Raw genomic sequence first — 12,653 nt, forward strand, 5'->3', positions numbered from 1 at the left:
TGTGTTTTATTTTTAAGGTAGTTTAACAAAGAAGAAACCCTTTCTTTCTCTCTTTCAGTTTCTTTATATTTCTTTTATTTAATTCCCCGCTGGTTCGAAGATTCTCTTGGCAAAGCTCCCGCTCATCAAGTCATGTGGAGCGCCTAAAAGACAGCACAGGAACAACATATCACCTTGTCAGATATGATTGTAGCTCTGATCATCGTCATCCTGGCCCAGACTTCCCCCGTGGAGAGCACCACTCAATTTGAAGACTAACACATGTTGGACAGTCGAATCATTATTTGCTTACGTGGAGTCCATCCAAGGCTGGAGGGCCCGGAGAGCCAAGAGTCTAATCTGTGGGCATAAGGAATAACATAGAAATAACATATTGTACAACTTAAAGTATGGCAGGGGAGCAAACTGCGAGCGGTCACATTACATGAAAACAGCAGGCAGGAAGTGTTTTGCAACAGCGGAAAATCTTCAGGTCCAGTCCGACCACCATACGGTCACACTTCATCTGGCCTGGAGGCTGCGGTCAGTGGATGGATACCTTCCCTACCGTAAGGGTTGGATACGCTGTCATAGGCTACATGTGTCTATTGCTCCCTCTTTCCATTTCTCTTCCTCTGACAAAGTTAACACTCTTAAAATCCTAATATTTCTTCCTCCTTTTCCTCGCAACTTCCTCTGCTTCTCTCGCTTCATCTCCTGTCCCTCTTTTCTGTCTTTCCAACCAACCTTACCTCATCGTGTTTCTGTCTCTTTTTCCCCCCCTCTCTTCTACCTTCCCCTTCAAACTTTCTTATTCCTCCCTCTCTCACCCTCTTTCTCTCTCTGTTTGTGGTCAGTCACACTTAATCTAGCTCCATCCATCTGTTTCTCTTCATTCGTTTAGTCCGGTCTGCTTTCGATTAAGATTACATCAGGCTTTGACCTATTAGTGTGCCGTGATCCTTTTGAAGTCATTCTGTGGTTACAGGTTGAGCTCAAAGCCCACCACTCTTCTTACTCAACATAATACAGACAGTATTTGGAGGGGGAAGGTTCTTAAAACTTTTCAGCCAGAGACCAAAATGACTTTTTTTCCCCCTGGGATCCAGAATCATTAAATCATACAAACTTTTCCTGTCATGTGGATACCCATAGAGGAGGGCCTGCGACCCATTTCGGGTCCCAGCCCATAATCCAACCTAGCAATCTGTGAACTGGAATATATTGTTCATTTAACTTCATATCCGGAGGATTTTGATTATATTTTGACTTTCCCAACCAGAGAATTTCTGTTCCTTATTAGAGTTGCTGTTTAAAGTTGAGTTCAAATTCCCCACTAAACATTATGCAGACCTGTTTTTAGGGGGCGTCTTGATTGCCTAATGGTTACATTAGGCAATCAAACATTACATCCACGGTTTCGATTCCAGCCAGAGGACCTGTGTTGCATGTCATACCCCTCTCTCTTCCCTTGTTTCCTGTCTAATGTCTGCCTATCAAATAAAGGCAAAAATGACAAACATATACTGAGTCTTACCTATTCACCTAATAATCATTAAGGCCACAACTATTCCGTTTGTTTACTGTATGTGAAGAGCAACAGAAAAGAGCATGTTTCCGATCAGCACTGATCCCTTATACTGCCCCCCTCCATCATCTTTGATCAGTCGGCTAATAAGTAAAACGTCAGCCTTCATTTCCAGATGTAGATCAAGATATCATCTCTGAAACCTTAAAGTTACCCCCCCCCCCTTTCTTCCCTGACTTGGATGCCTGTGAATAGAGATTGACTGAAGAGTTAAACTGTACATCATCATTATTCTTGGGTCAGAGCTAGGGTAAGTAGCCAATTGGCCAAGTCATGCCGCTAAACTGACATCTATTGGCCAAGTTGTGGCAGGGTAGGATGTTAAAGTCATTTAGACTCATCAGGCTAAGTGGACACAGTTAACTGAGAGGTCTCAAACCTCCTCACGTCTGGTTGTGGGTAGTTTTCTGTGCCAGCAATTCTCAATTAGAGCAGTGGATTAAAGGACATCTGGGCTGCCGAGTCTATGCCTGCTTGACTTATGTATACCAATGTACGCCAACAGGCCTGAATTAATTTGACTAATGAACCATACATGTTTGTCTTTTTAACAATCGGTCAATCTCGATGCTCAAAGTTTGCTCCAATATTGTGACATGTCAGAGGAGAGTGCAACTAATTTGATCACTGGATATTCTGCATGTCTATTGATCAGTATGAATATTTAGTTAATGCTGCACTCATCAATACTTGAATGGGTCAAATAAAGATATGGGAAGTCAAATGTGTCACAGACACTTGCCAAGAGTTCCTAGAATTTTATCGCCGATCCACAAAGTCCAGTTAAGAAATAGTCTGTTAATGACATACAGAAGACCATTGTGAAAGGTGACATGACACAAGGATGTCACATCCTCACAATAACACAAAGTAGGAAACCAGAGTCATCAGATCACTGACCTTCAAAAGCTGTTTCAGAGGGAGAAGTGGACTAAACAGAAACAGTTGAAAGTTTAAAAGATAGAATATAGGAAGGAAGCTGAAGTTACTTCCTCATCCCCCTCCTTCTGCCCTTCCACTCCTCCTCGCATCTCCTACCACCCGGTTGTGATCACAATGCAACTCCCATCGCTCTGACAACTCACCTCCATCGCGATTCGAGTGGCACGCATCCCTCAAACCCCGTTCTGTCTGACTGACTGAGTTGAATGAAGATACTTTAAGGGGTGAGTGCTTCACATTTAATCATCTGGGTGGTGTTTTTTTTCCTGATAATGTTTTGTTCACCTCTATGTATCCCTGTGCTTTTCCCCTTCTCCGGTGACATTACAGAGCTTGTGTCAGCGGAGATGTTGGCAGGTGCGTTAGTTCTGGGCATCATCCTTACAGCTTTACCGGGTAAGAGAAAAAATACATCTGGAATTACAACTTTTTTTAATCATGAGATGTAAAACCTAACTGAACAAGGTTTAATAAGTATATTCTTATTACTTAAGGGATGTAAGAGATGAACTGGCAGGGTCCTTCATTGTCAGATATTTGTATTGTATTCTACTGTAGATATTCTCCTGAATGTGTCACACACGCTTCAAAACGAGTGACAACAGTTGAAAAATAAATGACTTATAGGATCCATTATGCACATAAGGTCCTGCAGCCAGGTGCCCTTGCCTTTACGCTCAAGTTATTTATAAGTATTGATTGTCTTTTGTGCAAGGTAGTCAGCCAGGCAGGCAGTTAGCAGCACAGGATGACACCACGGCTGCACATCAAGGCTCATTTTCACTGCTTCAATTTTATGTGTCACTCTCTGAGCGGATCAGGGCTGTGGTTTGACAAGTCTTACTCTGAGGAGCCCCACTGACGGAAAACTTTTACTTGTGTGCAGTTGGAATTTACACCTCTTTTAGTCTTCAAGTATGTATTCCCTAAACCTTTGGTAGCTCATTTTATATGGCAAGCAATTTTTGTGGATGCGACTTTGTGGATTTGTTTAGAACCCTGAACTGGCCCTTCATAAAAACATGATAGCAAATGTAGAGACAGTTGAGTGAAGACACACTCTTCATCTTGATAGATGGTGTGCTTTACACACCTTTTTAGTTAGCAAGCGTGCATTTTAGTTTGCGTTGTTTCTAATTTTTGCATGTTTTTGCCATCAAATTGTCCTGCAGGTATCCAGAGCAGGTGGAGTGTGTCATTTTCCAGGAAGGAGATCTGTGTGTGGGCAGGAACAACTGTCACTCTGCCCTGCCGTTATGACTACCCATCAGGTATCAAATCCATGTATAAACCTTTCTTTCAAATATCTCTAATGATTAATAAAGCCATGAAATGCTCTGGATGCTACATGTGTCCAAGTTCCAAGCAACTAAGGTGATCTGAAAAACCTAAAGCCTTATTATATTGAGCTGCTGTTTTTCTTCTACCGATTATTATTATTATTTTTTTTTTTACAGGTCACACTGTGAAGCGGGTCATGTGGTTCCGTGTGTCTGCAGAGGGTCGCAGGGAGTTCACTCACCACACTGACCCCAACGAGATCAGCCTGTCATACCGCGGACGCACTCGGTAGGATGAAACATAGGGGGGATTTGTGAGAGCTGACACGCTGTAAATGTGAAATAATGCATAAATGTATTAAAATGAATTGTGGGTTCCAGCTACATCGGGGGCAGCTACTCCAGCTGTTCAGTCCAGATTCGTGTTGTTAAGCTGAGCGATGCAGGCCAGTACCACTTCAGGTTTGAGACGGACCAACCGCTGGGGAGATGGACCTCCCCTGACACCATCACTCTCGATGTAACAGGTAGGTTCATACAAACAAAAGCTGAACTAGACTCACCCAGCAAGTGTTTTTGTGCATGTGTGAATGTTTGTGTGTGTTTCAGACCTCCAGGTCCAGGTGCATCCAGCTAGGCCCGCCAACATGTTTGGCTTGGGAGAGACTGTGTTTGTAGGCTGCCAGGCCAGAGGATGTGCTGCTCCAGGAAGGAGCCTTGCACTGTACAGGTGTGTTGTTGTAGCCTACATGTGGGTGTATTATTGGTCACATTGATCTATACTGTAGACATAATATGATGCTCTGCACACAGAAACGGACTAAACCTCGGCTCCTATGAGAAATGGATGATTATCAACCGCTTTGACCAGCAGCACGCTGGCGCGTACACCTGTCGACCAATCCCACCACAGAACGTACAGTCGCCATCCCTCTCGTTGGCTCTGGGATGTGAGTAATCTCAATCAAGCCAGCCAAAACAAAAATAAAAGCAAACAAATAGATAGATATAGAACGTTATACTTTATTTAAAACCTGTATAACTTTTACGTTGTGTTTTAACGAATGATCAGAGACTGCACACACCTGCTATTGGCCCTGATACATGTTAAATGATTGAATTACGTTTGATATAGTGTAAACTGCACTTACATTTTGCAGTATTTCATCTCCACTTTCCTTTCCTTTCTGTCCTCTTTGTCCCTTTTTCTTCCTCGTATATCCTTCTTTTCCTGTTTTGACTCTCTCCCCCTCCAGATGGCCCACGCTCTACCTCCATAGCAGTCTTTCCAGTGGGGGAGGTGTCAGAGGGGGGGTCAGTCACCCTCACCTGCAGTAGTGACGCAGCTCCACCTGTGGAAAGCTTCGCATGGTTCAAAGGTACAGGACAGCATGTGTGTTCACCAATATGCAGCATATGATGACAGGACACTTACTGTTCAATTTACTGGCTGTGTCGTGGATCTGAGCCGACTGGTTGATGACATGCTCATGCTGTAATGTGAATTTTGTCCTGCACTTGGATAAGTGAAGGTCCTTTAATGATTTGTTGAAGCAGAGTAGGATCACGTTTTCCTTGGACAGTTGTCAACAGCTGAAGCTTTGGAATCTTTCCCCTGGAATTGCAGGACCTTTGAAGAAAGAAATATTATATTTTATTGTCTTTAGATCATGCTTGTGTGTGCACTAATTTTCACATGTGTCTTTACCTGCTCTCCAGACATGGAGAGTGGCAGCATCCCAGACAGTTTTAGGCCTCAGCTCCGCCTGTTCCACCTCAAATACACAGACAGAGGAGAGTACTTCTGTGTAGCACGCAACTCACTGGGAACAGACCGCTCCAAACCACTGCTACTCAATGTCACCTGTAAGTTTGTTGGATGTTTGCATTGCCCCAATTCAAACACTTGCACATTTCAGAATCAAAACTACATGCTTGGATCACAATTTCATTTTGAGAGCAACAAAAACTTTTGTAAACCCATATTAAGTCTCGTTGTATGTTTAAATTTTTAGGTCCTGTTGTGCAAATCTGTCAAAGGTTAGTTTGGGTTAACTGATTAGGCAACAACTCTATTTTAAACTCTAGTCATAATAGGATTCTTCTCTCATATGGATTCCGAAGGAAGTGATACAAACCCAAACTGCTGACTTTTCATACTTTTACTTTTGTTAAGAATATGCATCATAATGCAATTTCATCAATTCATTGATTAGTCAGTCGACAGAAAATCAATCTGCAACTACTTTATAGTCACTTTTTCAAGCAAACATTCACTGGTTCCACCTGCTCAGACTTGCTGCTGTTCTTTGTCATATATGTTAATCAACTTTTGACTTTATCAGACACTCAGCACATTGGGTGTAGGCATTAGTGCTGCCTCCATTCCACTCCGCATTCTTCTATGAGAAGCTGTTGGTCACTTAAATGGATTAATGGTGCGTTGGAGTAAACGTCAAATTAAAAAACGAACATGACAGTAACGATGCTTCTGGTTTTCTCTCTGCCTGTTTAGACTCTCCAAAAAACACGCGTGTGCTGGTGAGTCCTCCAGCTGACATCAGAGAAGGGTCATATGTTAACCTGAGCTGTGTCAGCCACGCCCACCCTCCCGCCAGCAGGTATAATCAATACTTAACTAATAAAGATTAATACATGATGGGGATGTTGTTTTTATTATCATGACCCTTGTTGGCTTCTATTAGATTGTTCTATCTTAACTTTTCTAAGTCAGACTTTTACTTTGCTTTAAGGTGTTGTAAATAAGGACTGGGCAATATGAAAAAAAAACATTTAAATATGTATTGTTATAGTGTTATATCATCTAATTATCAAGGACCAACGATTTTATTATTGCAAATTGCCCATTCCTATAATCATTTTCATCATCCTCATCATCATCATCACCATCCTCCCTCCTGCAGGTATGCTTGGTATCGTATCCTAGGTGACCAGGTGTTGGCTAAAGGAAGCTTCCAGAACCTGACCTTCCCCTCGGTGCGTGCTCACCTTGCTGGGCAGTACTACTGTACAGCCTGGAACCGCTTCGGATACCAAACCTCCCCTGTTGCTACACTCACTATACTTTGTAAGTAGTGTGTGTGTGTGTGTGTGTGTGTGTGTGTGTGTGTGTGTGTGTGTGTGTGTGTGTGTGTGTGTGTGTGTGTGTGTGTGAGGAGTCATCTGGATTGCTGGATTCAGATCATTTTTTATCAGGGCTGGGTTTGCCTTTTGCCTGTTTGTGTAAATACTTATATTGTCCTGATGACCTACTGCTCAGTTATCGTGTTGGAAAGGAGGAGTCAGATGCTGTGATACCACTCCTCTCCTCTATAACTCTATAGTTTCTCTCCTTCTCATCTGTTCTCTGTTCTCTTTGCCCTGTCCGTAACCCTGTGCATCTATCTTTCTGTTCCTCTCTCTCCAGACCCTCCTAAGAACACCTCAGTTCTAGCTCGTCCCTCCAGTGTGGTGGATGCTGGCCGACCTTTGACCCTGACCTGCAGCAGTCAGGCCAACCCTGCAGTGGACAACTTCACATGGCACCGCTTAGCTCTCGACGGGGGCTCTGTACAATGTTAGCATCGTAAAAATGTGGTTCCACTCAAGGTTAACATTACAAAATCATCAATACTTACCTCTATAACCTGTGCTAAATGTTTGAAGTCAGTGTCCTGCTCTTTGTGCCTCTGGACTGTCTGTTGGTTTGTATCCTTCAACGCTATCTGAAACAGTAAGCTGATCGTTCTGTCCTCCATGCAGCGTGGGGCACCAAGTCTGGTCCTGTCTTCACCTTCTCAGAGGTCGGCCCTAGAGAGAGCGGCCAGTACTACTGCGAGGCCAGGAATCGAATCGGAGCCCACAGCTCTCCTGTCCTCACTGTGAGAGTCAGAGGTACACAATGATTCATGCACAGACACTTCTTTGTCTTTTGCTGATGTGTTTTATCAAAACATTAAAAAAAAGCCTTTTGTGTTTGTTGGTACAGCTCTGGAGTGAAATATGTCAGCAACTATCAGATGGATTGCTATATTTTGTACACACATTCATGTTCTCCAGAGGATGACACCTCCACTGACCTTTCCTCTATCGCCATCCACATTTGTGGTTTTCGGTGAAATGTCTCGAAAGCTATCGAATGGATTTTCTGTCCCCCTCAGGGTGAATTGTAATAACGTTGGTGATCTCTCAGGATAGTGCTGATTTTCTCAAGTGGGGTTGTATGAGGCACTCATCTGTAGTCAGTGTATTACCTACAGTAAATGGTGAGCATGCCGCCTGTTAAGAGAAACAGGGAGGACAGGCATGGAAATTAAGAAATTTTCTGCTGTGGATGGTGGCAGCAGCTAATGTATGTTAGCCACCTAAACAGTTTAAGTTTAGGTATATTAAGAACATTTTCACCACTTTAACTTGCCGTCATACAGCCCTGTTTAAGATTACACGTCAAAGCCACCAGACACCATTGACAAATCAGTCATTTTACCACACAGAACACGGGAGGTGCTGGTCTATGCCTGGCCCGATCAGTTAGTTAGTTTGTTGGTTTTGTTAGTTCATAACCCTTTTGTCAGCATTGTCAATGCGAGCATTTAGCTCAAAGAGTGCCTAAATACAGCCTCACAGAGCCACTAGCAAGGCTATAGGCTCATATAATATCATAGCAACCTTTGAGAAAAAAACATTTTACAATAGAATTTTTCATGTGGTGCTTTTCATGAGTTGTCTGAAGGTCTTTAGTGGTTCATCTCCGCTGACAACTGTTCCCTGACACTCCCCTGCGCTTACTGAAATGGCTGTGTACGTTGTGAGTTTTTGTGCATGCCGTTGTCACTTTAAGAAGTGTAATGGAAGAGATGAGGTGTCACTGATAACCTTAGTGAAACACCCCTGCCTCATTTTTACATCTATGTTTCTGATTATCTCAGACAATGACCCAAAAAGTGCGTGCTCCTCTGAGGGATGTTTGGATAGGTTTCTGTGTGTTTGAAATGATGAGTGATGAAACCTCCCTTTCACTGTCGCAGCATGAGGTCCGGCTTTCGTTATGTATAGTCTCATGGTTTCTGACTGTTTTTCTATGAGTCATGGTGAGTCATGTAAAGCCCTCTCACTATGAGGAAAGAGGAGGGGGTGATGAGGTGTTGTGGAAAACTACTATTTAAGTCTAGACAGCTGAAGGAGTGGAGTTAGGTTTGGAAATCAGAACTGGAAACACAAGTCTAGACGCCTGCAAGATTCTCTGTTTCTATTTTGATATCTATTGCACTATTTTTATTCATCTCATGTCATTCCTCATTTTGTTCTTGTTTCTAGTCATGTTGATAACCTTTACTATCCTACTCCTGGCAGGCCGTCTTAAGGTCATTGCCTTGGCGTCAGCAGTAGGGGTGTCTGCTGGACTCATCACTCTCACAGTGGCCATTATGATCAGGTGACAGGAAGCACACTGCTATTTACTCACTGCCATTTCTGTAACCTTCCACATGATTTAAAAAAAAATTGGTTTGTTAGCATTACTTTTGTGGTATGAGCCGTCACTTGGTTGTGGTTTGATAATATTGTTCCTGTTTCTTCACAGTAAGAACATGCACAGAGTCGACATGGATTCAGGAGAAGTAGCAAACAAGGTACAGTACTTATTGTTCTATAATTTGTAATTTAGTCTTAAAATGACTCAACGTCTTCTGTTTTTGTTTAAACTGTAGCTGAAAGTTTAAATACATGCTTTTCCTGCTATGGACCTACTTGTGAGTCTGAAATAATGATATATTATTATTATTATTATTAACTTTTTGTCTTGTTCTGTGTGTGTGTGTGTGTGTGTGTGTGTGTGTGTGTGTGTGTGTGTGTGTGTTACCCCAGCGTCCCTCAGTGACAGCTGACACCATGTTCTATGAGTCAGCCCAACAGACCTTTCCAGTGAGAAAGGGCAAGATGTCCGACATACCTGTACGCAACTCAGTACACAGTTTGAGTGTCTTGTAACTCTGGAAAAGAATGTCGATATATAACAAATTATCCAAATGTATCGTGTGTGCGTGCACAGGAGGAGCCAGACGACTTGAGTGACAGCGGCCACCCGGCCATCGTTCCTCTGAAGGATGCTCCACCAATCACAGAAGTTGAAACTCACAGCCCCGCCCCTAACTACATCACTGTCCACTATTCCAAGTTGTCCAGGTACACACCATCTTCCTCTATCTCTGCCACTTTATCTTGCCCCTCTCTCTCTCTCTCTCTCTCTCTCTCTCTCTCTCTCTCTCTCTCTCTCTCTCTCTCTCTCTCCCTCTCTCTCTCTTTTCCTCTCTCTATCTCTCTCCCTTTCTCTCTCTGACTGTTTCACTTCCCTCTGTCTCCTTCTTCCCATTTACACCATCCGTCTGAGCTGTTGACCACAGCAACAATCTACTGTTTTATGTCTTGCTTCTATTTTACAACCACATTGGCCCTCTTGCTTTCTTCTTTATCTTCCTTTCATCGCCTTCTCTCTGGTCTCCTTACACTTTTCCACTCCTTGTCTTTTCCTCTGTCTTTACTCTCTTCTGTGATATCCAACACCTTCCTCCAGTTTATGAGAATCCCAATAAATTTCTCATCCCAATTTTGGACATTAAAACATTTCTATGGTTCTGGAGCAAAATGAAGAGCTGCTTTTATGATTTGATCTAAGTCAGATGTCCAGATGAACTTTTATGGTGGCTGTTTGTTGTTGCTGTGTTGATTCAGTGTGGACCAGGTGCAGGACCACAATCTGCCACTGGGTGGTGATAAAATGCCGAAGGATTCCTCCAAAGTTGTTTACACTTTACTGCACCAGCCTCTCCACTGACCGGGAGAAGAAAAAAAGGCAAGTCAGGTAAGACACTTTACAACTCTCAGTATTGTCATTTACAAACCTCAGAGGTACACTTTTGTCCAGTTTTGTTTTTGCTATTTTATGTATTTTGTACTTAAAATGGTCCCTACATAACTTTAAAGATTACATGGGAACCCGTCAGTACTATGATCACCCCACTTACGGTAGGAGTCTTAAAATTGAGGAGGTTTTTACAGGAATCCAGTGAAGTTGTGCCCAGAAAGAAAAAACATGTTTAACGTCACCTGTTTATCTTAATAATGTACCAAATATGACGAGGCTCAGTGGTGAAACAACCAAAACCACGCAGGACGAAAGAACCAAAGAAAATTTAAACAGCTGAAAGAAATGTGTTCTGTTCTATTCAAGGTTAACTTTCAGGTTTCTGCTGCTGTTATTCTAATCTGCTCTACTATTCTCCACTGATCTTTCCCATCTTCTCCCTCAGCTGAACAACACATCAGCCTTCCTCATGTGAACCAATCACTTTACATTCACATTGTAGGACAGGAAGCAATTCCTAGTGAACGCTGATGATGCCGTTGGCTGTTCTGGGTCAGACATGTCGTCATGGATTCTCTATGGTTCACCAGACCACGAGGACAACATGTGGTCCTGGTGCTGACTTGGGAGGCCAGCTCCTAAACTGTGTTGCATGTCTTTCCCTTTTTTTATCTATGCATCTTACCACTGTATGCTGCCTGAAGAAGCAGAAATGCTTCAAAACAATTACAAAAAAAAAGAAACATTCACCTTGTTGGCCATTTTGCTTGTATTCATATCCACAGTACAGGCTATATCCATTGTTGTTCTTTAGTTCTTTGCCAGACCCTCCTCCAAAGCGCGCTGAAGGAGGGTCTGGCTACTCCACATAGCATTCAGGGATGGGAGGAAAACGTGCTCTGGTTTAATGGTATTTCTTTAAACCAATCAGAATTGTCACAGGCGGTACTAAACTCCACACATATAGCGGCTGCAAAATAGTCGTGCGAGAGAAAACTCAGATTGGACAGATAGTCTAGCTAGCTGTCTCAATTAACCCTGCAGAGATCTGAGGAACAGTCAACAATAGTCCTCATAAATCCACCGATTTTTAAATTCCAACACAAAGAAAGTGGAAGGAAACGGAAAATACATGCATTCGGTGAAATTTCCTGCAGCACCGGAGAAATCCCGGAAGTGGAACGCGAAGCATATAGATTACTCTTTAGTTGATAGCTGACACAAGTACATGTTGATGACACAGTGTGGTTGCTACAGCATCTTTTGCAACCTTTGACCACTGAAAAGTGATAGCCATTTGTATTATTCAAACATAATTGTCTCCAATAAAAATGACGCTCAAAGACATATTAGTGTAAGAAACCTGTAGAAAATGATTTGACATCTATAAACACATGATTGACACATGATTTTTCACACTGTATACAACAATGTTCTAAATTGTTAACAGGCTTATTTGGATTGCTAATGCTGCAACATTTATTCAGTTGAAATAGCTTGCTTCCATTAAAGGTATAATATGTAGGATTTGTAGGTAAGATGTACAGACTATTAGAAAAGTAATCCTTCTCAATGATTACTTATGATCTACTAGATCAGTGAACCTTCCCTGAAGAAATAAAGGTTAATAAAATAAAACTAGAAGTGTGTGGCGCTGTCTTTATCTGCAGAGACCTTGCCCTGAATTGCCCCCTGAATTTTCTCTTCCTTTTTTTTTTTTCGTTGTGCAGGACGTTTATGGGCATCACCAACAGTCTTTTGGCCCCACGTGGTTGTGTAACCCCCAGCCATTAACAGCATGCAGGTTGTGCTGCTTGTTCTTATTCCCAGGTACCGCGGCTTTGTCACGGCCCTCGATGCCTCATACCGCCTCGAGTTCAACCGATACACACACGCAGGATGAAGCTTTGCATTCACACAAAATCTGGCAATGCTGCACCTTCCCGCTGAGGTGTTGGTGTGTTTATTTGTGCTTTAGAATGTAACCGCTGTAAACAATCAG

The 12,653-nt window shown here is 42.6% G+C and overlaps 1 protein-coding gene across 1 annotated transcript; it reads left to right on the forward strand.

Annotated features, from left to right (window-relative positions):
* Positions 1 to 2,526: 2,526 nt before the first annotated feature.
* On the forward strand, positions 2,527 to 11,405 carry si:dkey-33i11.1 (B-cell receptor CD22). The gene is made up of 19 exons (XM_031278374.2): positions 2,527 to 2,733; positions 2,840 to 2,905; positions 3,682 to 3,780; positions 3,967 to 4,078; positions 4,171 to 4,316; positions 4,399 to 4,519; positions 4,603 to 4,739; positions 5,046 to 5,168; positions 5,509 to 5,655; positions 6,305 to 6,410; positions 6,714 to 6,877; positions 7,217 to 7,366; positions 7,552 to 7,683; positions 9,142 to 9,223; positions 9,371 to 9,419; positions 9,655 to 9,741; positions 9,839 to 9,972; positions 10,519 to 10,648; positions 11,097 to 11,405. Exons 2-18 carry the CDS (start codon positions 2,857 to 2,859, stop codon positions 10,619 to 10,621), a joined length of 1,941 nt encoding a protein of 646 aa, XP_031134234.2. The 5' UTR covers positions 2,527 to 2,733; positions 2,840 to 2,856; the 3' UTR covers positions 10,622 to 10,648; positions 11,097 to 11,405.
* The last annotated feature ends 1,248 nt before the right edge of the window (positions 11,406 to 12,653 follow it).

This window comes from Sander lucioperca, chromosome 10 (genome assembly GCF_008315115.2).
Source record: "Sander lucioperca isolate FBNREF2018 chromosome 10, SLUC_FBN_1.2, whole genome shotgun sequence".
Taxonomy (NCBI): domain Eukaryota; kingdom Metazoa; phylum Chordata; class Actinopteri; order Perciformes; family Percidae; genus Sander; species Sander lucioperca.

Coding starts and splice junctions, on each gene's coding strand:
- si:dkey-33i11.1 (XM_031278374.2), top strand. CDS start 2,857: ATGTTGGCAGGTGCGTTAGTTCTGGGCATCATCCTTACAGCTTTACCG. Junction 4,740..5,045: donor CCTCTCGTTGGCTCTGGGAT/GTGAGTAATCTC, acceptor CTCCCCCTCCAG/ATGGCCCACGCTCTACCTCC. Junction 6,878..7,216: donor TGCTACACTCACTATACTTT/GTAAGTAGTGTG, acceptor CTCTCTCTCCAG/ACCCTCCTAAGAACACCTCA.